General features: G+C 49.8%; 2 protein-coding genes across 2 annotated transcripts; both read right to left on the bottom strand.

Moving 5' to 3' along the window:
• Nucleotides 1-7889, bottom strand: LOC144159295 (uncharacterized). The gene is made up of 4 exons (XM_077690694.1): nt 7754-7889; nt 6312-7202; nt 1542-1594; nt 1-124 (listed from the first exon to the last, which is right to left on the bottom strand). Exons 2-4 carry the CDS (start codon nt 7199-7201, stop codon nt 105-107), a joined length of 963 nt encoding a protein of 320 aa, XP_077546820.1. The 5' UTR covers nt 7202; nt 7754-7889; the 3' UTR covers nt 1-104.
• Nucleotides 7890-12888: 4999 nt separating this feature from the next.
• LOC144159294 (uncharacterized) lies at nt 12889-26003 on the bottom strand. Its single transcript, XM_077690693.1, has 4 exons — nt 25850-26003; nt 19033-20589; nt 13274-13329; nt 12889-13102 (listed from the first exon to the last, which is right to left on the bottom strand). Exons 2-4 carry the CDS (start codon nt 20382-20384, stop codon nt 13059-13061), a joined length of 1452 nt encoding a protein of 483 aa, XP_077546819.1. The 5' UTR covers nt 20385-20589; nt 25850-26003; the 3' UTR covers nt 12889-13058.

Genomic DNA, 26003 nt, shown 5'->3' with positions numbered 1-26003 from the left:
TTATGACTCGGAACAGATTTACTGAACAAGGAAATTACGAGACAGGAACACGCAGTGAAGGTCTCATGGTTCTTGAGACAAGCTGTCAAAAATCTGCGGCACGCCTACCTCCACGTATACGAGTCTGGAAAGAAATGCGCCAATAAAAATGTCAGTTGGTTTACATGGACACATCTACAACAGAGGTAGGCACACATGAAATCTCTGCAATCTCTACTCTGCTCCTTATAGGAAGAAAATGGCTGCTACAGCTGGGACTTTAACCTGACAGCACATGAAAAAGGTGGCACGACACCTCGGCCACCGAGCCTGTAAAAGGTGAAAAGGGGATGTAGATTTATGGTTATGAAAGCCCAGTTAAACCGACAAGGATAAAACATTAATAAACAGTTACTGGCAGCACCTGCTGCATGGTAGTTACAGACAGCTGGTTTCAATACTTCTACAGTCGAGTCCACTTATAACGATACCGTTTATAACAATATATCAGATGTAACAATGAACAACGATGGCACCTACCACTTTTGTATGCTTTCTATGGTATAATAAACCGCTTATTACAATGCTCCAGGGCCACGATATCGGATATAGCGATTATATCGTGTTACAGCGCGCGTCGAAAATGTGAGATGCCGCTGGCTTTTCGCGCCGACCGCACCGACGGCACGCACCGCGATGCGCCTCGCGTCCCATCTACCCCTCAGAAAACGAGTAGACTGCGAAGTGCCCGATGATGAAGGTGTGCCGGAGTTGTGGTCGGCGCTTCACGAAGATGCATCTGGTCTGGACGACTTTCTTCACATAGGCGATGTTGTGGAAACGTCGGAGTGCCTCAGTGATGAGGCGATCGTTCTGCGTGTACGTGCTGCGGACAGTGGTGAGAGCGACCACTCTGACGACGCGGCTGAGCAGCATACGCAGGTAGTGTCATTACAGGAGGCCCAACGGATGGTACAGTCTCTCTGGGACTTGGTTTTCGTGAAGGCCCCCGCTAAACTATGTGGAGCACCTAGATGCTCTTCAGAAATATGTGCGCCAGCTTCACGCAAAGCAATCAAAGATGATACTATGGCTTTTCTGCAAACAGGTAGTTGCGCTACTTAACTTGCTACCTAACATGCTGATAAAACGCTTTCATCTCTCTTCTGGCTTTTTTTCTCAACCCGCTTATAAAAATTATCGGTTTTAACGATGGGATTTCCTTGGCACTTGGATATGGTTATAAGTGGACTAGACTGTATAATTTTTTCAGCCTAACTTATGGCAATTCACTGTGCTGCCATAGTTTTATAAAGCAGAAAAAAGTGGAGGAAGATGACAGGTTGGATTAAATACTTATTCAGTTTTAGGCTACTTCCGGTTTTGCTTTTACAACTAACGAAAGATGCATAATCTGCCTAAGAGAGGTTCACAAAGGTTGGCCCTTTGCTAAAGAGAACACTGGATTCAAATTCAACAAACACGTGCAACTGCGTTGCACAGTTTAACTTACTAAGGGAATACACATATACACTCTTGCAAATGCGAGAGCGGCAACCTACGGGGTGCAAAGTCTTGCATGGGTGCCCGAGAAGACTCGCCAAAGATCTGCCGCCTGGAAGCAAGGAGGAGGGCACAGAAGGTCAGCGCGACAGAGGGCAACACAACTCATTCCCCGTCAAAATGATATTAGCCCAAACAAAGGTAAAGACCTGAATGTGGCGCACCCTTTACGCGGTCAACAAGGTGCGCACTTAGGAGGTGTTCCTCAGGGAAGTACGCTATCTCCTACTCTGTTCAATGTGGCTACGGCTCGTATCCTTGTGGAACTACAGGAGTGCAGGTCAGTTCATGTACCGATACATGCATTTGGCTGTCTGGTATCAACACAAGCGGTTAGCAGTTACAGCCCCCAAAAGCATAAGGCATTGTATGAGCCAAAGCTAACACCTGGGCTGAGTCACACTCCAGTAGAGGGTACAGATTAATTTTCACCGCCTGGGGGATCTTTGATGTGTGCCAAAATCTTTAAATGGGCCGAAATGGTTAAAGTAAGGCGTCAATGTAGCAACAAAAAGTCTATACTGCGGCATACAATACTGCCACTGCCAGTCAAGGTGATGTGGCTTTTTACAGCAAGCTGTACTTTGCTGTCCATAGCACAACATAGGACTGCTTCAGAGTGCCGCAAGAATGAACAATACGCGCGGACAAGCCATCGACCCTACACCTTTTGCTGCGACATGTCTATAATTTACTTTCACTGTGGTCCATGGCTGAAAATTCCAAAGGCCTCCAACGATGTAGCACCAGCAGCTCCATCGCATCATGACTGGTCCATCGTCGGGAGATAATCAACAGGCTAACATGCCTCATTAGTGCTGGTGGTAGATTGCTGAAGTGCCGGCGACTGTTCCTCCACCTATTGTCTCACGCAGCCATGACAACAGAAAGTCACAGATGGAGCAAATCCACTGCACCCATGAACCGGCAGTAGTCGTGACACTCCTGGCAGAGCAACCTTGAAAACCTTTCGGGAAATCTTCTACGTAGCATGGCATGAGAGGTCCTCCCTCGCTGACGAATACAAGGGAAAAGTCCAAGTACCATGATAAATGTCTATGTCGACATGACAAGTAGTGTAGTGGGAACCCCTACGACCTGTTGCGTGAAGCCAAACGGAATGAATCTCAGCCAGTGCAAAGGCGCAGGCAAAATGCTTTCAGTCTAGGAAAACCCTTGAGCAGACTCTGTTCAGTGACAGCACGGCCACAGATGTTCGTAGCGGGGTAAGATTTGTGCCTGCAAAGTTGGGAATTGAAGTGGACACTTCACTGCGAGACCTCTGAGTGAGGCCCATGTCCTAGGAGCTTGCCAGTAATCCTCTTGCCCAATGGGAAATCACTGAAATGACCAGTGCTTCAATAAACCAAGACAGTTCTTCAGACTTCTTGCGTAAGCACTCTTACTGGAGCAGCTCCAAGGGCAGAAAGACTTACTTAGCATGCGCTATGACAATCTTCACCATTGCAGTGATGCTCTGCTTTATGCAGTGGCATGGCCCCTATCCATGAGCGCTCGTGACATCCCATAGCATCGTCACCAAGGCACCTACAGTCACCGAGGTGCTGTGAGAGAATGGATACAATCTGGAGCACTCGTACCGCTGCATGCTATCGGGAAATGGTAGGTTGGAGGAGTCCGGTGGTGGATTCAATACCATTTTTGCTTAAGTGGTCTTTTCTTTGGAAGGTATGTTGCACCTTACACAATGGTGACAAGGCAAACTAGAGAGAAGGCAACATGCAGCACGGTTTCTCATGCTCGAGCAATCAACTGATTGCTTCCTTTGTCTGCCCTGTGCAACGTCTCCAACCTTGTCGGGTGGCTCCAGTCTGCAAACCCACGCTCCGCCCAGCCAGCCTTATTGGGAGTCCAATAAATGCTGGCAATTTTTGCGAGCTCCCGCCTGTTCTCTACCATGGCATCAGGCTAGAGCAGGCAATCGGAGCTACTGCTGCAGCCAATGCCCTACAGCCAGGCTGGGTTGCTGCAAGGAACGACACCCTTTGTCTACACCATACAAAGACAAACTGAGGGTTCTTACTCTGGCTGGTGAAAAATGCGTCACCGGACATCATTTTTTTTTTAGTCTAAACCACAGACCAGATCATGCGCTATGCAGTTTGTGGCCAACAAGTGGCACAGCCGTTGTCAAGTATAGAGCCAAGGAAACGAACAGCTAGACAGTTGGCAGTGTGGCAACAGCAAGGAACGTGAAACGGCGAACTTTGATGGCCAAACGAGGCTCAGTTGCACCCAATGGAGCAGGCAAATGCTCCACGTGCCCAAGAAAGGATGCGTCGTGTTGTAGGCAGGTCATCGATGCCTGGATGAGGAGTCGAGCTTTTGGCTTGCAACTGTGGAGGCAGCATCCCGAGTAGTTTAGGGCACAGGCTTTGCTATCGGCCAGTGACCAGGAGGTGCCCCCAAATGAACGCTAGATGGGCAGCGAGGCCACTGGCTTGTTGCGGACATCAGCCGAGGCGGTGCAGGCTTTTGGAGAACTTTGTGGGACGGGATATGACACTGAGGCTCGCGTCACTAAGCCGTGCATGTTGATGATTTCGTTGAGCCGGTTCTGTTAACTTTAAACAGACAAAGAGTCAGGAGTCAGCTTCACAAGCTTGCGCAAAGCCAGACTCTGTCAGCACGACCTGCTCAGTGTTCATCGTCACAAGCCTGGCTGGCCAGCTCTGTACTCAAGGTTGCAGCGATGTCAGCTGGTCTCTTGTGGTGGTCGGTGTATGGTGGGAATCCTGTGCTCTGTACTAAAAAAATGCCCTTTGCTTGATCAAACCAGTGCTCCGGCTTCTCTGTCTATTAGTCCCATAGATGAATCGGTGGTTGAGGTGAGAGAAAAACACAAACATCGTGGAAAACTGGCTTGCTGCCACCTTTGTGGCTTTTTAGCAGCTCGAAATGGCGGACCACAGCCAGTGCTGGATTACCACAACAGTGGCTACAAGCAAGGCCAGTGCCATAAATAACCGTGAAACTGCGCAGCTGTATAGCAGTCGCATGTCACACCTCATGCAAGGTGTGGCTTCAGCTGTCTGCTATGACCACTACGCTAGAGCCCCTCTAAACCGTTCTTGTCCGCCAGCAGTGGAAGAACATTATCAAGGGCTTTACACTACGCTGGCCAGACTGCAGGGCCAGTCGAACCAGTCGTCAATACTGCCACTTAGTAACAACCTTAAGTCCTGCTGCTACCAGTGACAGTTTCCAGGAGGAAAACTGGTTTTAAGCACGCATACTTAAATAGCAAACACCTATGAAGTGCTTGCCATCAACTTAAAAAAAAAAGGGAGGGGGGGGCTCTTCGCGAGTGGAGGCTCCTTGGTTCCTCCATTCTCTGTGGTACCATGAAAGAACGGTGGCACCACAGGCGCTCCAGTGGGCAGTGTAGAACGGTCCCAGTGGTACACTGGGGAGACACACGACTGCCCCAGTGCTCGAACCAGCAGCTCCAGTGGCCCATGCACCGGAATGTCACGGAAGTTGTTGCATGCCTAAATTTTTGGTAGGTAGTCGAAGGGTTGACGGTTGGTGGGTATGAACCATACTCCGTTAGGGAAACAGCATGAGTCTGTAGGTCCCAACTGGGTCATGAACCGTTCTACAGCCTTTCGTTCGGCAATGCAATAAAGCAGCTGCCAGCAGTGACACTGTTTCAAAGTGCACTAGGTAGTTCAATTGAACTCCGATACCCTTCTCAGTTTCACGCATCGTGCAAGAAACCGTGCACCAAAAGTTGGAGCAACTTGAGAATTGTCACCTCAGTGGCTGGAGCATTCAACGTGCCTGATCAGCCATTTAGCTGGCCAGGAAGCAAGTATCCAAGAAAAATGGGACCAACTTTCGCGTGCTTCCTGCTTGCACTGTCCTCACAGAAACTGCTATTTGGATAAATGCTGATTGTCAACGTGGATGTGTTTTTGCTCCACAAACATTCAGCCTTCATGTTGAAGAGAATAAAAAAACAATGAAAGAAGGATACAGATCTGATTGCAGCCTCACTACGGCCTATTGATGGTCAACACCACAACACTGCTTTCTCAAACCGGAGCTGTGGGCAACTTTTGGCACTGCACAGCGGCGAAGTTGCAGCGTTGGACAAACATCAGACGATAGCATGAAACCTGCAATCAGAAGCTGTGGATCAGTCTCTCACGGGCACTGTTTATTCTGGGCCTGCACAAGTGATGCCAGGGCATCACTTATATGAGTGCATTGCCCCCGGACAGCCCAATCATTTGCTCGAAAAGAATGAAGCCTTGAAGCAAGCATTTGATGGAAATTCCAGGTAAAAATCGCCATCTTCATGGCGCACTGCCTGGGACCAGACAGTAGAAAGATGAGAATTTTTTGCAGGCACTGAAGCCTGCAGAGCACTCGACTGAACTATTGTGGCCTTCAGAAGGGGCGATCAGCATCTGCAAGATGCACGGCAGAACCCTGCAGCATCGGACGTACCGGTGTTCGTCTGACGTTTGAGAATTCTGCAATGGTTCTCCCATGCCTTCCTGGCTTCCATCCATTGATGTGAAGCTACGACTATTGATATATAGAACTCAGACTGCCAGTCAGTCAAAAACTTCCACCCGGTATTCTGTTCAATGGCTCCTCAAAAAGAGTCCAAATACACGCACAATTTTCCTGCAGCTCACGGGCCATTACCGTCAAACTAGCGATCTCCTGAGGGTCCAGGATCCTGTAAGAGGAGACAGGGGAAGGGGGGCATATGAGACAGAAAACATGAGCCTCACGTTGTGGCAGCGGCCGCCCTCGAAGCCGCTCTCACGGCGTCTTCATAGTGCGCGTCATCGCACGGCTGATCCCACTTGCTGGAACGCCGCTGTCCATTCGGAGACGGACTTCTGGACCTGCGATTGCTCCTCTCCCTAGGAGCCCCAGCCCCGCTGTGAGGATGGGTGCCGCCCTGAGCCATCACCAAGCCCGGCGCCGTGGCAGCCAGCGACGCGGCGATGATGTCCGGCCGCGTGGCCTGAAGGATGCGCAGCGCAGCTACGACGTCCTGCTGCGTTGGCCCTGCTGTCTCGGCGTTACGCTTGCTGGCCTTGACCCGGTCGTGGTGCAACTGCCCCTGCTTGTGTGTGTCCCAGTGTATCACCAGGGTCCCGCACGTCGGGCAGAGGTGCCGGAGCTCTTCTTCCGTGTACGTGGCCTTGGGCTCGTTGGGGTGACGGTCTTGGAGGGTGTAACCCCGGAACGGCTCCAGAACAGACCCCGGGGGCGTGCCCTTCTCGGGGCGAGCCTGATCACTCCACTTCATGCGCGAGATGTACGAGATGGGGACCTCGCCGATCTGCACCGTCCATGTGCTCACGGAAGTCATTTTCTCTGCTGGTTCTTCAGCTCGGTACCTGCGCTCTTCTGCGGTGGATCTAGGTTCAAATGCCGCTGGTTCCGTCCTGGGTGCGTAGGGGTGTGCTCTGGAAGTGTGTGAAGGTGACCCGGACCTAAAAGAAGAGCTAAACGGTGCTCCGAGTGTTGGCGCTAATGCGCCACCCTGAGTGGCGGCAGCCACCGGGTCTCTGAACCCAGAAGCGCCGCCGCGGCCGCCGCGGTCGCCGCGGAACGTGCCCGGAGGTTGATACCTGTTGTGTTTGGTGCTTGAATACTTCGGGTGAGGCATCCTGCAGAGATAGGCATTTACAGTTCGACGATTCCGGACGGCGAAAATGGAGACCCTCCCTCCAGCAGCTGCCCTCCTCATGCAAGGTTGCGAGAATAATACGAGGACATTGTAGCGTCGTCGTAAACGACTTCGAGAGTAGGACTTGAAGAGGAGGAAATGCTCCCAAGGGCTTTTTTTATCCATGCTGCGCCATGCTTTTGAAGGTTCGCACCCCTGGCACTACACATGCATTCCCCGATTCTTCTACTACAACCGTGCCAGAATTTAAATTGGGCTGCATCCGCACCGCTTCGCTCATGTTGCCACTTACTCAAATCCGCAGCATTGACTGTCGAACGGCCTGTTTTGAAGTCAGGCCGAAATTAAGAATACATGGGGGGAAAAAACGTAACACAAGACTAGGAGCATGTGACACCTCGGTAAAGTTGCATAAAGGAAAACAATCGCTTCGTTCACGGCGTTCTGACGGGTTAGCCAAGTACCACCCGGAATACAGGCAGGGATTATTTACACAAGCGAAGGCGCTCCGTGGTGCTTTTCGCTACTCACAGCTCGTCTGGCGGTGTACGGATGAACGCAGAATGGCTGAAAAACAAGCGAGTCGAAACGCTGAAAGTGCTGGAAGCTGGAAGTCCACACTTCACACTCAAGCCGCGCAAACAAAAATGCCGATTTGGTGGTGGTGATGATGATGATCAGCATAATTAGTGGCTCCCTCTAAATCGGGACGTCGGTTGCCGTTGGCAGCAACCGACTTACTTGTCCTACTCTTAGCTACCCTAATAAATTTTCCTAGTAAACAAAAGGCAGTGGCTATTTTGCCGGCAGCCGGCAGATTAGCCTGGGAGAAAAGTTGCCGGCAGTTCCTTCCAATTGGCTGTCCCAGACCACATGATTATTGTGCCGGCACTTTTCCGCGGGGGCTATTTTGCCGGCTGCCGGCAGGTTAGCCCGGGAGAAAATTTGCCCCGGCAATGCTGCCAAAGCCCCGGCAATGCTGCCTCTGGGCGCCAATGCTCCGGCAGCCGGAGATGTCAACTTTAACGTTGGTGACAAGTTTTCGAGCTTTGCCGAGGTACTGAATGACGTTAAGCTATAGAAAGAACGAGTCGGCAAGATTGCTGCGGGAATGTCGAACTTTGACACACATGACTCCGTCACGTGTAATTGGTGCTAGCTTTGGTACCACTTGTCGTGTGTGCGTCTCAGCAAGCAGCCGAGAGCTAAGTTTCGCAGTGTATTTGTGAGTTGCTGTTTTTAATCTGTCTGATTGCGTTTAGTATATGAACGCAAAATCAGATGTTTTTGGACGTCTGCCTGCTTTGCGCAATTCCATGCAGAAATATTGTTTTTACTGAAGTTCGTGTTTAAAATTTCATCATTGAAATAAACAATGGCGAATTCTAGCCATGTAATCTTGGTTTTTTGACTGATCATTTCTTTATTGTGCGACTTTGCTTGAGATTCTACAAAAGAAACACCAAGGAACATTCATTGTCGGCAATCATGGTCCAAGTTCGCGGCGGACTGAGTCAAAGGTGCCCGCTGCAATCTTGCCGACTCGTTCTTTCTATAGCTTGACGTAATTCAGTCCCTGGGCAAAGCTCGAAAACTTGTCACCAACGTTAAAGTTGACATCTCCGGCTGCCGGAGCATTGGCGCCGAGAGGCAGCATTGCGGGGGAATTGCCGGCAACTTTTCTCGCGGGCTAATCTGCCGGCAGCCGGCAAAATAGCCAGCGCGGAAATGTGCCGGCAGCCGGCAAAATAGCCCCCGCGAAAAAGTGCCGGCAGAATAATCACGTGGTCTGGGCGAGCCAATGGGAAGAAACTGCCGGCAACTTTTCTCCCAGGCTAATCTGCCGGCTGCCGGCAAAATAGCCACTGCCTAAACAAAAACAATAAGAACATAACAAAACAAAAAAAGACTAAATTAAATATTGAAGTAGCAGTGTACGCAAAAAGAAAAAAAATACCAAGCGTCACGGTGCTTCGGTAACGCAGGCCGCCTGCAGGGCGTGTTTAATCATGGAGGAACGTTTTTCTTCCTCCATGATTTTAATAGTCTTCACTCACTCACTCATCAACTTGGCCAGCTGGCTTACCCGCCTGCCTCAAACATTCCTCCATGGCCTCAAGCACAAAACTCTTGTCCTCTTGTTTCAAATTAAAAGGGTTACTACTACCACAGTTGCTGGCTACTACTTGAGCCCTGCTGCCTAAACTCCACCAAGGTATGGTACCAAGCATAGAGTTTCATACAAATATTGTAAGAAACTCTATGGTACCAAGGTCCACTATCAATGCATGGACCTCGCCATCTCCACGCGCGTGGGGTGATCTCGGAGGCGAATAGAACAATGCTGTGGGCTATGCATTGCTAATGCAAAGCCCACAGGAGGCTTATACTAGTGTATGAAGCATAGCGCACACTCCAGTATGTGCACTGCGCAGTTCAGTTAAGAGTGTAGCCAAGCCTCTCTGTTTCCCTCAAGCTACATCGCAGGCTGCTGAAGCTCAATCACGAGTAGTTGCAGAACCCAGCCCAGACAATTTTCTTATTCCCGGGCGTTTCACGAAGTTGCTGGCTGTCATAAGAAAGGTTAAAAGGCTTTGCTCCTCGTGGATTTCAGAGCAAAGCTGAATAGGTTGACAGTCTTACACGCATACATAAAACTGTCACCTCACGGTTTACGTAAACCGTGAGGTGAGGTAAACCTGGGGCTGTCCGAGGCCCCAGTCTCTTACCCACTTACGCAACATAGTCATGGACATAGAGTTTCCTACAATACTCTTACTAAGAAACTCTAGGGTCATGGGGGACTGGCCAATAATTACTAAAGGCTCCATGCACTCCACTAGGTTTGCTGCATCTGCTACACAGTGCATCCGTCTTCGTCAGTCCCAGGCTCACAACACACACTTTGTGGGGGATTGGGAAGAATTAGTGAAGGTTCCACGTACGCTGGATGCGTGGAACACAGTGCTTTATCTTCCTTGGAGGGAAGCCCCAGGCTCATCCTTGTGCAATACACTGGTAGAGGATTGGCCAAATATATATACACCAACGTTTCTCAAAGGACAGCTTCTGGCTCACAGCCACTTACGCAACGAACACTAGCCGGGAGATTAGCAAAAAATTAAAGGATCTGCACACCTCCTTTAGTCTCTCTTCCCTTATCAACTGAATGAACTTGTCTGGTTTGAAGACACCCACATTAAAGACGCTTAAAAAAAAAAAAAAAGGACATTATTCCGATTCCGCCTTGCAAAAGTGGATGTTTCGAGAAGCTCTTGTAAACCACTAGACAAGCTGATGGGGGGAGGGTATGAAAGATTCCGTCTCTGCAGGCTTGTCGCTTGCACGCGGAGTCTTGGGTGAGAACTGCTGGGTCCTACCTAGCCAGACGCATGCACTAGCCCTCGAATGACGTCAACCCCCCTCCCCTTTCGAGCAGCTGCAAACCTGTTTACCTGAACACATGGAGGGGCTCACCATTGTTCACTGGCACCTTACCATTCGTATTGCAGTTTTGAAGCTTCTTTTTTTATTTACACGAATACCGAGCTCTATGCTGCTCACATGATTAGCCCAACGCATGCATTCGGCGTCTCGGGCAAGAACTGCTGGGTCGAACCTGGGTTTTTTTGTCTACGACACAAAATTTTCCGCCCAACAAGAGGCTAACAGCTTCACTGTAAAACAGCTTCGCTGTAAAAAAGAAACCCTGCCTTGTACTCACTTATACAACACTTCTGGGGCATTGGTCAAACATGAATAAAAGCTTCGCACACACCATGCTGGGGCTGATGAACAAATTTTATTTAAAGCAGCAAGGGACTGTTACAAGCCTCGCCACGAGGAAGGCATTCTCATTCCAGGTTACCTTGGCTTCTGCTGGCAGTCCTCACCTTCACTGCTGTTTAGGAGGGTTGGGTGGGGGTAAGTACCAGTACGGAGTCCCGTCGCCTTCTTTGCCTTTGTCCTTCGTCTGTGCGTGCTGTTCGTGAGCATGAAATTCTTTTCTTCCAAGACACCGATGTGGGTGTGGGAACCTGCAATGTTTGCAATGGTAGGGTGCCAAGGCGTCTGTGCAGGCCAAGGCAATGTCTTGAAGGTCTTGTGCTGATGTGTCGCAGTTTACAACAATGGCTCGGCGTACCGATTTCCGACTGTGCAGGCCATGGCAATGTCTTGAAGGTCTTGTGCTGATGTGTCGCAGTTTACAACAATGGCTCGGCGTACCGATTTCCGAGTACTGGCACGAGCCATTGTACCGCTGTTGATACCAGTGTAGCCTGGTATTGTGTGTGTGGATTTTGGAGAGTTGCTTATGGCGATAACGTACAAAGCACGCGCTGAAAACTTTCGAAATTGGCAACTTCACCACGCAGACTGCCAGTCTGTGAAGACAGCGATGGTTTCGTTGTTGTAGTTGCTAGGGCTATGGTGGCCTCTTCCACTATGTTGACGGATGTTGTGGTTGCTGTGACGGCGCTTGACCACGCTGACCAAGCGGATGGATGATGAAGGTAGGGTGCTGTATTGGTGTATAGCATAGAAGGAGTATTGCCATGGCTTTTGGCGAGAGCCCTTGCCCTGGCAGTGTTTCTCTGCATTTCCAGCCTCCCTAGTCCAAATTCCATTTGTCATTTGGACATCCACACTGAAGTCACCGAAGGAAAAACAGCTTCTGGCTCACACCCACTTATGCAACAAGCACTTGTGGGGGATTGGCCAGGAATTAATAGCTCTACACACCATGTAAGAAATGCAAGCTTCCTTCAAACATGACGTGGATGAACCCATTCTTGTCTGAAGTTACCAACTATCAACAGAGACATCCACACTTAATCGCCGACTATCACCGGTGCGAGTCGATCACATTACACCTACGCAAAGTGCATGCACACAAAGTTCTTGATACAAATTTGGGCGTTCATAGTGGGTCACTTTCTAATTCCAAAAGCAAATTCTACATTGCTGTCAAGAGGTTCAAGCAACTTTGGGGGGGGGGGGGGGGGGGGAGGGGGGGTTGCACCAAAGCTGGCTGCCTGACTGGCAACCAACAGGAAGGGGTTGAGACACCAGCCTCCCAGGAATCAACCCTTTTTACTCAGCTAGCGACAAAGTTTACCTGACCTGACACTTGCGCTATGAGGAGCGCCGTATTGGAGGGCTCCGGATTAATTTTGACCACTTGGGGATCCTTCAACGCACACTGAAGTCTCGACACAGGCAGTTTCACCTCCATATGACCAACTTTGATAACAGACAAGAAAATCGGCTAAGGTTGACTTAGATCTGGGCAAAAAAGGGTGGGATGACCTATTACCATGACGACTTCATAATGCAGCTCTTCTGGCCACTGCACGCGTAATATGAAGGACACAACATTCAAAGTCCCTCCCGCCTGCATTACAGAAGCATTGAAAGGCGGCAACATGCATTTTTTGTTGGATATGGGGGCACTTGCAAGCACGTGAATGACCTAAGCTCGGGTAAAGCGATTCGGGGTTGATCGTTGAAAACCTCTTACTGACCAATATCTACACAGACTATAACAAGCATTGTTAGTTACTCTTGTCATACACTCCAACACTGTTGCACAACCCCGGCACACAAGGTTCGTGCACAAATTTCATTCTTCGCTTTGTTATTTCGGGGTCGAAGAGGCCAACACATTTCATTAAACAAAAGGCTCTTAACTGCGCACCCCAACAGCCCTCAACTTTAATGAGATCAAACACACACATGTCGATGAAGGAAAGAAATCTTTGGCTAGTGATCTAAAGCCCAGCTTCAGTGATGTTGCTGACATCCGCAGCACTTCAGGATGTCACAGGGGGACACTTCACCGCCAGTAGCCTGACGGGCGGCTCGAGCTTGATTGGTGCCCTGCGATGAAAGAAAAGAAAGAAAGAAAGAAAGAAAGAAAGAAAGAAAGGAAGAAAGAAGGAAAGAAAAAATCAAGCAAAATGAATCCAACTTTTTCGTGTTTCAACCACTGTGCAGCCCTAAAGAGAGAACACTTTCGTTCAAGGGAAGTTAGAGAAGTGGATACCCTACCTTTTGAGTACCTGTCTTTAGCGGGACTACGTCGACTTCCGGGTGGATCCCTGCGCCTGCAAGAAAAAAGCCACTGCTGTGAAGGAGGTTGGAAGATGGACTGCAGTGTTGCAGCAGCTCCAACTGCAACCCTGCACTGCACGGTTTTTCGGAGGCAGCCGAAATTTGTGTCGGCGTTAGCAGTTCCCATGTCCCATTTCAGTAGTCAGGGTGCCAGCATAAGAGAGTGGCATCCTGTGCCTTCAAGATTCCTTCGCCTCCCATGCGATGTACGAATGACGGAGCCTGAGGATGGCCTCTTGTTTTCCTGCCAGAATACCCTCTCCCGGGGGGAACCTCCCCTCCCCCGAGCTGGATTTAGGCAGGTGTTGGATCTTCGCAGGCTGCTGGAACTGTCGGCGCTGGTTGCAATGGTTACCAAGACCCCACCTCAGTGACGACGAGACAGCCAAATTTGGTATCGCGTAAGACTTGGCAGCCCAGCGGGGCATTCCGTCTCCTCTGAGTTGATCGATTGATTGATTGTAGGGTTGGATGCACCGAGGCAACGCAGGCGATGAGGCGCACTGTGATGGAGGGTTCCTGATTAATTTTGAACACCTGGGGATCTTTAACGGGCGCCAAAATCTTGTACACACGGGCGTTTTTGCTTTTCGCCTCCATCAGAAAAGCGGCCGCGGCGGCCGGGAATCGAACCCGCGTCCTCGTGCTTAGCAGCACAACGCCTTAGCCACTGAGCCACTGCAGCGAGTGTTTCCTCCAAGTCGCATGTTTCTACATTATTTGCGCCTCTCCGCAACAAGGTGAACTTTGTTATTCACGCATTGTAGTGCGAGCAGCCAAATTAATGTGCGAGCTTACGGCTAGCACAATATGGCCAGTAAGGCTGAATGTTTTTTGCTCTAACATAGGCAGTTTGGGTTCTCTCTGACGCACTGGTCCTAGCCCACTTGAAACTGCAGTGCGTAACTGGCAGAATAAAAAGGCAGTTGAAGGATGTGGCGCAAAACTGGAAAAGAACTCTGCCACTGCATAATCATGTACTCGGCATCTTTTGAGTGACACGAAACGCATCCGTCCACTGCGAATCCCGCGGAGAATGAAGGATGTTGCCACAACTTTTGGGCTCCTGCGAAGAAATCCCCAAGTTAGCAGCAAGGGCTGCAGAACATTTGCATACAACTTAGAGAGAAAAAAAATAAATAAATAAAAAAAAGGAGAAAAAAAAAAAAAAAAAAAAAGCAGTAATTAGTGATCCCTTGTTGGCCAAGAATGATGCAGATTTGTATTCAGGGCTGGAATCTTCCTCCAGGCAAAAAAGTCAGCAGAAACTTGACGGAAGAACCGGCGGCGCCCACACGCTGATTCACACGGCACGTCTGTGGCGACAGCCCTGAAGACAGTACAGCTCTACCAGTAAACGACTACCATAGGTGGTGGGGGAGTTTCTTCCTATGCCAGAATTCGCTGCTACCGCCGCTGCACTAGTCGAAGACACCTCCATCATCCAAGCCAGGTTGTCTCTCCACATACTGAACGCATCCAATCCGATCTTCCCCAGGGTCTTGTGCTGTCTCTCTTCTGTTCCTTTGCTGTCTACATGTACGTCACACTGGTTCCACTCAATGGCATTCCAACCCGGCCAGCTTGTAATACTACTTCACAATCCTCTCCGTAAGTTCCCTTCACTTCAGTGCTTCTACAGATGCTTGCACCTCCTGTCTTGATTGATTCTGTAAAGGATATGGCCCCTGTTTGCAGACCAGTTTCATTTTTTTATGTTGTGTTGGTATCACCTGTCTTTAATAGCAAGTTGAAGGGTGTTTTCAGGGGAAAGGAGGTAGTTCGACAATTGTGAGCAACCGCAATGCAGGCACCATCTGTCGTGGAATGTCCCTGGAGTGTGTGGCTTGCAACAGGAAGGGCACCCTACACTTGGCCAAGGTAAGGTTTCTGTAATAAAGGGTTTCCTCAGAGAGCAGAGTCGAGTGTTCATCCGCCATCTTGAGTTCCAAAGTTGTGCAGAAAAGCCAACCTCCATACGTGCAGGAGCCGCCGTGCTGGTTGGCTATGCAGCGTCTACAGTTCTACAGCGGCTGTAGAACTGTGCAGAACTGAAAATGGGGTTTCCTGTGGAGCACTGGAAGTGGGCTTTCCTGCCATACATAGGATCCAGCGACTGCCGGAAAGCAGATGCACAATTCCCAATGCTTGGGATTCTGAGGAACTTAAACAGCAGAAGTGTTGCAGGTTGTAACTTCTGTTGTTCAACGGGTGGACCCAAGAAACTTGCGCCACTCGAGGGGATCTGACGAGACTTTGGTCGTGGTACAGTAGAACCTTGCCGATATCCAATCCCAGCTGTGGCATTTTGCTTGGCATAACTTTTGGGTGGTACGTTCTTTCTCCCAGATTATAAGTTTCAATTTCCCAGCCCCCTGAAAAACTGGTCAACAAACTTCCGCCGTACATGGCGATTTCTTCTTAAAAAAAAGAAAGGGAGGAGGGCAAGTGCCGCAAGGCTTCTGAAAAAGCCAGTGGCTATACTTACAGCCCTGAAATCTGATGTGAGGGTTTCAAAAACCTTAGCTGGAGATTTAACTTGGCAAACTGCAGTGTCCAACCACTAAAGGCATCCATTCCACAGAGCATCCAAGAACATAGGTCTGATGATGAGGGTCATAGACAAAATGCTGCAGAAGCATGTGGGAAGCAACACCACCATGCTCTAGTAAACGGGAATAGCCCATGATGCATCTTGCACGACTTCATCTTGATGTCCAGCGGAATGGCCAAAGTGAACTCCTTCCAAGGCACTGTGGAGTCTTCAGAAGCTCATTGCTGCAGAAAATGAGGAAGGGCTGCGCTGAGTGGGCACAGGAAAATTGGGAGTTGGTACGTTGACGTCGTTGCCGAATCGGGCATTGTGAATTGGCCGCAAGATTCCCAAGGCAGCCGACACCATCCCCGGTGAATCCCTTCCCTGAAAGATACCGACGTGTGGTTTGTGGGTGGGTGCGTTGACGTCGCAGACAGATGGAAATTGAAGAGTCGGACGAACATCAGCTTGTGACGGCTACAGTCATCATCACAGGGTAGTCCACCTGGGTATGTACGGCTTGAAGACAAGTGATGCAGAAGATGAGGCCAAGATTAAAGCTGACAGCCAGCAACACCGCAGAGCCGTGTTCCGAGGTAATGCCAATCATGCTCCCAGCGCTTGCTGAAGATGATCACGGTGAGAGAGACGTTCAGTTGGTGTCGTGCCAACCACTGCTGGCTTGTATGTTCCCGTTGACTTCTCCGGGGATACACAGAAACTTGATTCGGCTGCGAGCTCCTCCCGACGGCTGCTGTCATCGCCGCTGGCAATTCCACCCAAGTAGGTCGTGAGGCCGTTGCAAGCAATGGGAATTACGCTGATAGGGCCTGGCTACAGTGATCTTCGGACACAACTTTTAGCAGTGGAGCTACTGAAGCTCGAGTTCCATCCGTGCCTGGCGTCCCTCACAACTCGGTGCACAAAAGTGGAGAGGAAGAAAATTCCAGGTCAGGAAGTCCGAGGGAAGTGGCGAGGGGGGAAGAAGCCCATGAGAAGGTGGGGAGGGAGTGCACGCCTCCCGTAAAAAACGCTTCCCGTGGTCGGAATCGAACCTGGGTCCCTTGCGTTGTGAAACCGGTGTCCACCCGACTAATCTTCACAGTCCGGGCACACAGCATTTCCTTTGGGTTCATAGTGCGGATGTTAGCTCCGCACCTTGACTGAGTTGAAGTGGACAGATGTTCGCGTGGAGAGGCACACATTGAGGATTGGATGCGCCTAGTGATGATGCAAGCTCTGACGTCCAGGTTTTCTTGTTCTAGTTGCGCAAGATGACGTGCGCTCGGTGGCATCAGTGCCCGATCTACCCATAAGATGGGCACACCCAAGAAAAGCCAAATTAAAGGTAGTGAAGACCACCAGCTTCGCTGTTGCATCGGTCTTCGCATCTCAATTGCAAAGGCAGCTGCATTTTTTTTTTGCCAAAAGAGTCAAGTAATGCGCGAGTGATGTTCACGCATTAAAAAAGAAAAAAAAAAAAAAAAGAAAAGTGGACACTCTTGTATGCCTCCTTCTTCACTCTGCCTTCTACTGCACGCAAAGCTGTGCAGCTGGGCTGCCCCTCCCTTTTCTCATCTTCTTACACCTTGTAGCTGCAGGTCTGGCTCGCTTCTTGTAGGTGTACCTCTTCCTCCTTTGATGTCCTCTTCATACGAAGCCATTCCTAGTCCACTCTGGCAGGTTTCACGGTAGTCCGGCTTGGCTGCTGTCGAAAGAATCCCCTCCGAAGGTCTGGACATCCACAGCCTGCGTCCTGCCTTGCACTTGTCAGTACAACGCTGTAGCATTCATCCCTCCAGTTCTTTCCCGTCGCTCGGTATCTTCAGAGAGCTCTCGCACGCATCCAGCTCAGCCTGCAAGCAGGACAGTGGATGTCGTCCAAGCTGTAGAGTAACCGGGCGTCGCAAGCTGAAAAAGAAAGTAGAATGAGTCTGTGCTCGCGAATGATATCGGCGTTCCACTTTTGGCTGCGCAGTTGGCCTTCCTTCACCAGCAGTGCTCTTCTTGCTCCACGGAGCTGCAAGTGATGGGAGCGGAGCAGTCTTGCTGCCTCTTCCACACCTGTCTAAAAATGAAAACGAAGGGATGGAGGTTGGGGCAGGTTTTGCAATTTTGTTTCCCTGTCCAGAGCAGAGACGACGTATGGCGGCTGCCAACAAGACTCGTTGCAAGAGTTGACGAAATGACCCCTAGACCACAACATTCCTGCGAGTGGGTAGCATCTGTTCGCAGGAAACACGGCTAGAATAGTTTTCCCAACAATAAAAAAATGCACGTACATCGTGCGGGCTACAAGACTGCAAGTGTAGTTGTACACAGAGGTTTTGTTTTGAGAAGAGCAAACTGATTTTGCTAATGGCAATAATATAATTTAACTACTCCCCTGCATACTGAAAAAACACCGAAATCAATAGGTTTGACCTTTCTTTCTCAACTGAACGACGACAATTTAGGAAAAAAGTTGAGAAACAGTACAAGCTGGCCACATTTATGAGCAGCTAGATGTGTAAATTACGAGGATGAGTTAAATTAATAGAGGTTCCTGACGCTCTGGCTGACGCAGCTGCTGTGACCAGACATCTGATCTACCACCTGCGACTAAACTCAGCTGGGGCTACAAGTCATCAGAGCCAGTACCTGGCTGGCATGGCCTCGCTCTTGGGTGCCAACACCTGGGTTGGTACCTGTAACCAACAGCTGTCAGAGTTTGGTACTTAACTTGTTCATGTTGGGGAATTGCACACTGAAGCTATATCTTGGCTATGAGGCACACCATAATGGAGGTCCACAGGTTAATTTACCCCCCTGCGGATCTGAAATGCGTACCTAAAAAAAGCACAAAACACTGGTGTTGTTTTTTTCCATCATAAAAACAGCTACCATAACTGGGAGTTCAATCTACGATACTGCGTTCAATAACTCAATGCCTTGGCCATGGCAGGAGGATTCAACAGGTCTAGAGGGTTAGGGTACTCGGGCTGCGCTACAGGCTGGAACTCCATGGTTCCGTCCCAGGTTTAAGATCCCAAGGCTTGGCTGGTCCAGTTAGCGAGCCCCGCAGGGCAATTTCCGGTTACCAAAGCAATGCAGCCCACATAATTGAGGGCACTGGGTACGCCCACGGTGCGTGATTTCTGAATGGCCGCATCATGCTCACGTGGAAGGACGGTCGTAAGGGCGGCCATTGCTGCTGCTGGAAGGCTTGTAGCTGGAGCCCTTGCTGCCTTCCGGGCTCCATCGGTTGCGACGAGGCGGGGACGAAGCCCTGGCACGGCTTGATCCAGAAGCCCGCTGCGAGCTGCGCAGACCGCCAGGCTGGGAGTTCAGTGAAGCGGCGAGCGGGGGTCCGAGCGGGGGACCGAGCGGAGCAGTAGACGGGTGTCCGAGGGGAACAGTGAGCGGAGGGTCACGTGGAATGGCAGGCTGCGAGGCGTGCCCGTCAGTGCGCTGAGGTCCGTGTGACGCAGCTTGTTGGACCTGGTTCAGTGCCCCGGGCAGTGCCAGCTGCAGCGAAGCGGCAATGATCTCCGGCCGAGTGGCTTGCAGGACACGCAGGGCTGCGATGACGTCCGTCTGCGTGGGAGTGGCTGACTCCGCCGGGCCGTTACCAACGGCGGCAGCCTTGGCGGCCTCCTTCTTGCGCGCATTCTCGTAGTGCAGGTTGCCTGCCTTGTGCGTGTCCCAGTGGAGGACCAGTGTGCCGCAGAGCGGGCACAGGTTGTCCAGTTCTTCTTTGGAGTAAGTGGCCTTCGGCTCGTTCGGATGGCGCTCTTCGAGGGTGCACCCGTGGAAGGGCTCGGGCACCGCGTCCAGCGGGCTGCCACGCTCAGGGCGGGGCTGGTCGTGCCAGCTGTCGCGCGACACGTACGAGATCGGAACCTCGCCCATCTGGACCGTCCATGTGCTCACGCTCCATGACTGCCGCGGGTGCAGCGCTGCTCCATCACCGCCCCGTGCAGTGCCAGTGGGCACCGCAACTGGGGCGGGAAACTCTTCCGGCTCCGGGTATTCTCTTGGCAGTGGGTCCGCCAGGTAAGGCAGCGCGGGCTCCATCCGGTCTTCCGGGGCCGGGGCTCTCATGGCGAGAGAGGCATGCCACGCTGCGGCCTGGCGCCGCGAGACTCCCGGTGGCCGCAGGGGACGCAACGGCGGTTTGAATCCAGGCGTGGCAGTGGCAGGGGGGGCGTACGCCTGCCGCGCTGCCAGCCGCTCTTTCGCTGCGCGCACGAGGGCGGCGGCCGTGTTGTCGGGCCTTCTGTACATCGAAGAACTCCGGCCCGGAGCGATGCGAGAGCTGCGAGTTGTGAATCTCGAAGTTGGAGCGGTTGTCCGAAGAGTTGGCGCTGGCCGAGTCTCAGCAGCGACCGGAGGCCCGGAGTTGCGCACCCGCTCACTTTTGAACGGCCGCCGCCGCTTGCTGCGGGTTGGATCTACTGTGGGCCGATTACCAACGGCTGGCACGGGCCTGCGGGGTTGGACATAGCGGCGCTCTTGAAACCCCTTCAGCATGAATGATGGGCCAGTGACACGGGCGACAGCCGGGAATGTCTCGGCTGCTGTCGAGGGCAATTGGCCGAGGTCACAAGCAGTGTCAGACTAGCTGTAACAACGTAACGGACAGGGCTGCCCCGGCGATCGAACAGAAGCCCGTGTGAACTGAAGCGGCGACGGGAGTTGCTTCCGGTCCAAGGGCTGCAGAATCCAACGTTGCCCCCTGCATGAAAATAAACAAATAAAACTGGAGGCCCATGCGCTATGCAAGAAAGCCTAATGCGATACACGTTTCTTGAAGGGACACTGAAGTGAGCGGTAAATGTTCTCCAATTACCGTACCCTATCAAAGTCAGGAATTCAATGGTCCTGGTCCCATTTTTACTGGACAGCTTACACGCATTTTTAACAACAAAAGTGTGCCCAAAAACGCTATTTCTCTTACCCCATATGAACCGCTGATTTTTTTTTTTTTGACACTTGCTGTCAATGCGCGCAAGCAAGTTTGCTGGGCTAAATTTAAGGTTGCTTGCATGCTTCGTGTCTGAACAGTGCGCGAACGAACCAAAGGTCCTAAACAACAATAAAATCACCAAAAATTAGCATTCTGGAGGATGAGACAGCATTACAACACACTGCAAACCAGCATGATGTCACTATGGTAGTCGATGAGGCTGCCAATAACAGTTCATAGCACTTTCTTTTCTGCTACCTATTACAGATGAATTAAGACCCTGGACTTCCTCTAAAAATCATATAATAAATTACATGGGAAATGCCCGATCTGGACACAACTAACACTTTGATGGATTCGTTAACGCCCTTTTAAAAAGCATACATATTAGGGGTGGGCAGGTTATCGATCAAGCACAGTGATTAATCAACGATTTAATTGCAAGTGCACGCCTCCTTTTCAATTCGGCCCTCCTCGCAATGCGAGTAAGACTTGAGTGCAGGGTTCGAACTGGCTTCAAAAGCAAAAATTCAAGGGTTTTCAAGGACGTGTGCGAACCTTGTGAGTGACATGGCATTGACTGTCCTCGTGGATAAGGAAGTTACGACTTCCCTCCTCATGACATTAGAAGGAACAAAGCTGGTGAGAAACAAGATGATCGTCTTCAATGCAAACGCATCTAATGGTCGGCTGAACAAGAAAGTTGCTGTCTTGACATCTGTAGGAGCAAAAAGCAACCAAAATGGCCAGCAGGGCAGAGGAAAAAAAAAGTAAAGTGATAGAGTTGAAAAGAAAATTGGGAAAATTTGGGACTGGATGTGAAATTGAAGCCAGGGCATTCAGAACGTGATTTGAGCATGCTTGTCTAACGCCACTTTGGCTCCTTGGCTTTCCCTAAGTGCACTAGTGAGTGCGTTGCAGCCTTTGACTTCATTCAAACCTTAGCAGTCAGTACCTGCAACACAATGTACGGTTTGACATTGCTTTGTATGTCGTTAGGCTTAACATTAAAGGGGCCATGAAGACAACATACAACCTTGTATTATCCTAAAGATTTGGTGTTTCATAGTGCCCTCAGCGCTTGACCGGCAGAAAATAACGCTTTATTCACTGAGAAATTGGGCAGTTAAAGCCAAAATTTCAATTTTTTTATTGCATTGTATGTTCTGTGATGTCAGAAATTATATATTGGAGGCAGGTACCTAAGCTGGAGAGCTAGTATGCTGACTCCATTTAGCATCCAAATGCTAAATCCATAGGGGCCAGAACTGATTGATTGATTGATTGATTGAGGGGCTTAACGCATTGACGCTACACGGGCGATGCGGCTCGCTGTAGTGGAGGGCTCCGGGTTAATTTTGACCACCTGGGAATCTAATGTGGGTCGAAATCTTGAACACATGGGCGTTTTCTCTTTTCGCCTCCATCAGAAAAGCGGGAGCCGGAACTGAGCTTTCCTATAAGCAGGGGGCCATGAAAAAGGCGCTTGGTTACTTACTGTTGGCCTTTCTAGCGCAGTGATGCTGCTCAGCGACTGATGTCGCTCAGTTTTACTCTGTATCAGACATGTGCATGCCGTATTTTGTCACGGTGGATAGTAATGCATACAGTTCATACAGCCATGTAAGTGGCCGTGTTGGTCATGCCGGTTGGCTGATGTTGTGTCAGGATCGTTTGCATGGGGGAGTTTTGCAGCTTTGGTAAGCAGCAGTTCTAGATTGGTGTAGCAACATACATGTTTAAGTGTTCGCAACTACCATTGTTTACACCCCCATTCTTACTACTACAAAAAACACTGCACTAAATTTCAAGTGGAAGTAGCTTGTTGTTCAAACTTAGAATCCCGGTTTAGTTGCATCCAATTTTTCCAACCCAGAAACTGGCTGCGAACTAGACTAATCCAAGAAACTTCACGCAAGCTCGCCATTTTGCTATAGTCGTCTGACAGGGCCGAATGTGCTTGTGACTTTTGTGGCCACGGCGGTTCCTGATGTGCATTTGTATACACTTAAGAAGAAAATGTTGTGGAATGGCATCGCCATGCCAGGAAAAAAGAAAAACATGCATGTGACATTTTGTCGCTTTGGTATAGATGAAAAGAAGACCCGCAAGTAGGACAAAAAGTACGACACTTTGCTGCGGCAGAACTTTGGCAAGGCCAAGCTTTGGCAAAAATTGAGCAACAGAGGACCGGTATTCAGCGAAGAAGTGGATGACGCTCTTTTTGAGTTCCTTGACTGAGAAGGAGCACAGAACATGCTGTGTGTAACAGGATTCTGGCTGAAGAAGCTGTTAAAATAGTGCACAGCTTGCAGCTGGGAAATTTTGTTGCGTCGAGCCAGTACATCGAGCGATGGAAACAGCACCTGCTGTTAGTATGTGCCATGCCACTAACGAAAAGCACAAGAGACCAGACGATTTATTGGAGGCCTTTCTCTGAGTTGGGTACACCATCCGAACACGCCACAAGTACACCTGGTTCAATATCCCAAATAATGACCAGATAATGGTTAGAATGAATTGTCCTGCTAATAGGACCAATAATGTGGTTGGCAAGAACACTGTGCATATTGCTAACACTGGTTGCGGCAAGAGGGACTTCACGGTTGCATTCCCCCAATGCGCTTAATTATTTTTTCCTTTGTTTGAGAAGAAGGGGGTTAACAATTTTGCAACACCTATTTGAATTCCAGGGCAGTTCTGAACAAGGGCCCCCTCCTCAAAATTCCGTGAACTATCCCCCCGTCGAGGGGGGGGCGGGGGGGGAGGGGGGGGGGGTGCCTTGCTTGGCATTTTACGGTACATTCTGTGACAACTCATTTGTAGAGAGAAGTGCGGGATTAGTGAAGCTTGCTGAAGCATTTTTATGAAACAAGCACTGAGGTACAGCGACATGTAAGTGTAAAATAAACAAATGCAACTTCTGCTCATCATGCGCTTTTTAAAGACAAATTTCAGCTGGCAAATATCACAAAACCGATTGTCTCAGCCCAGGCGGTGGGCTTCTTTCACTTACAATTTCGCTAAAACGTTTCCCTTTGGGTACAAGCGCAATCAAAATATGCGTGTATGCGTGTGACTGGAGAGCCTACGGTACCTACTTACCACTAGCAGATACAAATGCAGCAGTCAGCAGCAAAATCAGAGATCATAAAGCGGTGTAGGCGTCAAGTTCAGCCTATTCGCATTGAGATGGTGTTAAAAAACAAGCCCTTTCTGATTGGTATCTAATCTTTGTCACACGGCACTGAGGAAGATGGCAACGATTGAGTGAAATTGAAAATAGTGCCCTGGCTTGCTGTGGGCACTTTGTAACAAGCTCTTCAATGTCCCTCACTCACTCACTCACACATGCACGCACATGCACACACACACAAAAGTAAAAGAAAAAACGGGAGAGAAATGCCAGCTTTGATTATTTCTCAGCAAACGTGGCATTGTTGGCTGTTCAGCAAAAGCCGAAAGAGCTATGGGATGTACGATATTTCGGATGAAACAAAAGGTTATTCGGCCTTTAGCGTAACTTTATTATCTTGGCCTCTACAGCTGGATTTATCCTGTTTTCATTGTTTTTTAACTGCATCCATTTCTGATGCCAGTGTTGCGCTCTGATGTTAGGCCATATATTCGATTTCGGCAGTCTATTCTCTGCTACCGGGTTGCCCTTTACAAATGTGGTTTACAACACAGCAATTGCAGCCTTATTCTTTTGGGTCACTTGGGTTTATAGAAATTAGATGCCTCACAAATTTGTACTCCTCGACCTGGTGTTGTGTTTCAGTAGCTGAAGCACTGATTCACATCTTGCGGTTTTTTCACAATACTTTATCATTTGTCTTCGAAATTCCCTTTTGCAAGTTGAACGCCTCAAACATGCCCTCTAAGAAGGCTGTAGATTAGTTTAAAACGACTTTTCGTTGCCTGATGTACTCGTTTAAAGAACAAGTCACTGGTTTGCTTGTACGACCGAAAAGTGCCCCCCCCCCCCCCCCCCCTCTTCAACGGCACTCGATGAAGAGGTACAAAGCATCTTAGCTCCTTGATACAAAGACGCAAGTTTTGAGTTCGTCACTTCCTCCTTTTCGGTTCATTACGTTGAGTTTTACTCTTCGGAGATTTAAATGATCGTTTTTGTTTACGTTAGGTTAGAGCGAAGTAGTGCCAGATTATTATGATACAAAAAAATGCGGCCAGATGGTGCTCTGGACAAATCGTAAACTTTGCGATTCCCAAGCATTCACATAGTATCAGACGCCTCCTCAAAGTATTTTTGCAACCTCTGAGCTGCAAGCATCTTGGTTGTGGATTTCTCAGCGAACGTTTCCGGCGGGGTTACGCGGTATGCCGTGATTGGCTCTCCGCGCAGTTATCCGTGACGCTCTTGCGCGCGCAGCCAATCGAGTGAGAAATAAACCCCGCCGGAAAAGATCAGGCGACCCCGGAGAATACGGGCCCCCTTACAACATGAAAGTGCCTCACCGTCATAAACCTTTAAATAGTCTATTTTCTTGCTTGAAAAAAAATGTTCGTAGTATCATCGATTCCGGAATTTCGGGTAGCACTTCACGCACAAAAATACCACGAGGCAGGAGGTAAATACTACTGAAAAAGCAAACAAACAAAAAAGCTTTGCGGTGGGATCGCGACCACGGGCGAGTCTATCGCACAGCCGCATACAACGCGAGTCCTAAGACCATAGATATAATATACTCCTAAGACGGTCTCATGATCACAGGATACCAGAAAACTGTACATCTGTTAAACTTGACTGCTCAAGGTTGAATTGGTTATTATTTACGATGAAGGAAATGACCAAGCGGCGCTGAAATTATATAGTATGACGCGCGCAGGCTCCGCCAGCTTTGAGCCCTCGCGCGCGGAGCGAACCAAGCGCCTTGGCCCCTAAAGAAGAGTCAGCAGCACGCATTTAGCTCACAAGAGTGTCACATTAGCGTCGTTCACAACCTAAGCCCTCACAAACAAAGATGCAGCTCTCTAACCGCTATCAAAGCAAAAAGAAAAGGCTCACCAAGGTCCTAACGTACGCGCAGCTCCTGTTCCGAAACGTTTGCGTTGTCGTTGGCTGCTGTTGGCACGCGAGACAGCTGTGTGGCTATGGCTATGGCTACGCTTCGTGACACGGGCCAGCTGCTTTCGCCCCTTCCACATCCGCATCCGTTTGT

The sequence above is a fragment of the Haemaphysalis longicornis genome, unplaced genomic scaffold (assembly GCF_048455015.1).
Source record: "Haemaphysalis longicornis isolate Haplotype H1 unplaced genomic scaffold, Haemaphysalis longicornis Haplotype H1 scaffold_10, whole genome shotgun sequence".
Taxonomy (NCBI): domain Eukaryota; kingdom Metazoa; phylum Arthropoda; class Arachnida; order Ixodida; family Ixodidae; genus Haemaphysalis; species Haemaphysalis longicornis.
This window is presented reverse-complemented; position numbering and strand designations above follow the sequence as displayed.

Bases quoted from the DNA above. Each gene is read 5' to 3' on its own strand.
- LOC144159295 (XM_077690694.1), bottom strand. From the start codon at position 7,201: ATGCCTCACCCGAAGTATTCAAGCACCAAACACAACAGGTATCAACCT. The intron at 1,595-6,311 runs GTGAGGCTCATG...CCTTGCTTCCAG, and splicing joins AGGGCGGCCGCTGCCACAAC to GCGGCAGATCTTTGGCGAGT. The intron at 125-1,541 runs GTAGGTTGCCGC...ATTTCTTTCCAG, and splicing joins CATGCAAGACTTTGCACCCC to ACTCGTATACGTGGAGGTAG.
- LOC144159294 (XM_077690693.1), bottom strand. From the start codon at position 20,384: ATGCTGAAGGGGTTTCAAGAGCGCCGCTATGTCCAACCCCGCAGGCCC. The intron at 13,330-19,032 runs GTGAGCATGATG...TTTTTCTTGCAG, and splicing joins CCTTACGACCGTCCTTCCAC to GCGCAGGGATCCACCCGGAA. The intron at 13,103-13,273 runs GTAGGGTATCCA...CTTTCATCGCAG, and splicing joins TAAAGACAGGTACTCAAAAG to GGCACCAATCAAGCTCGAGC.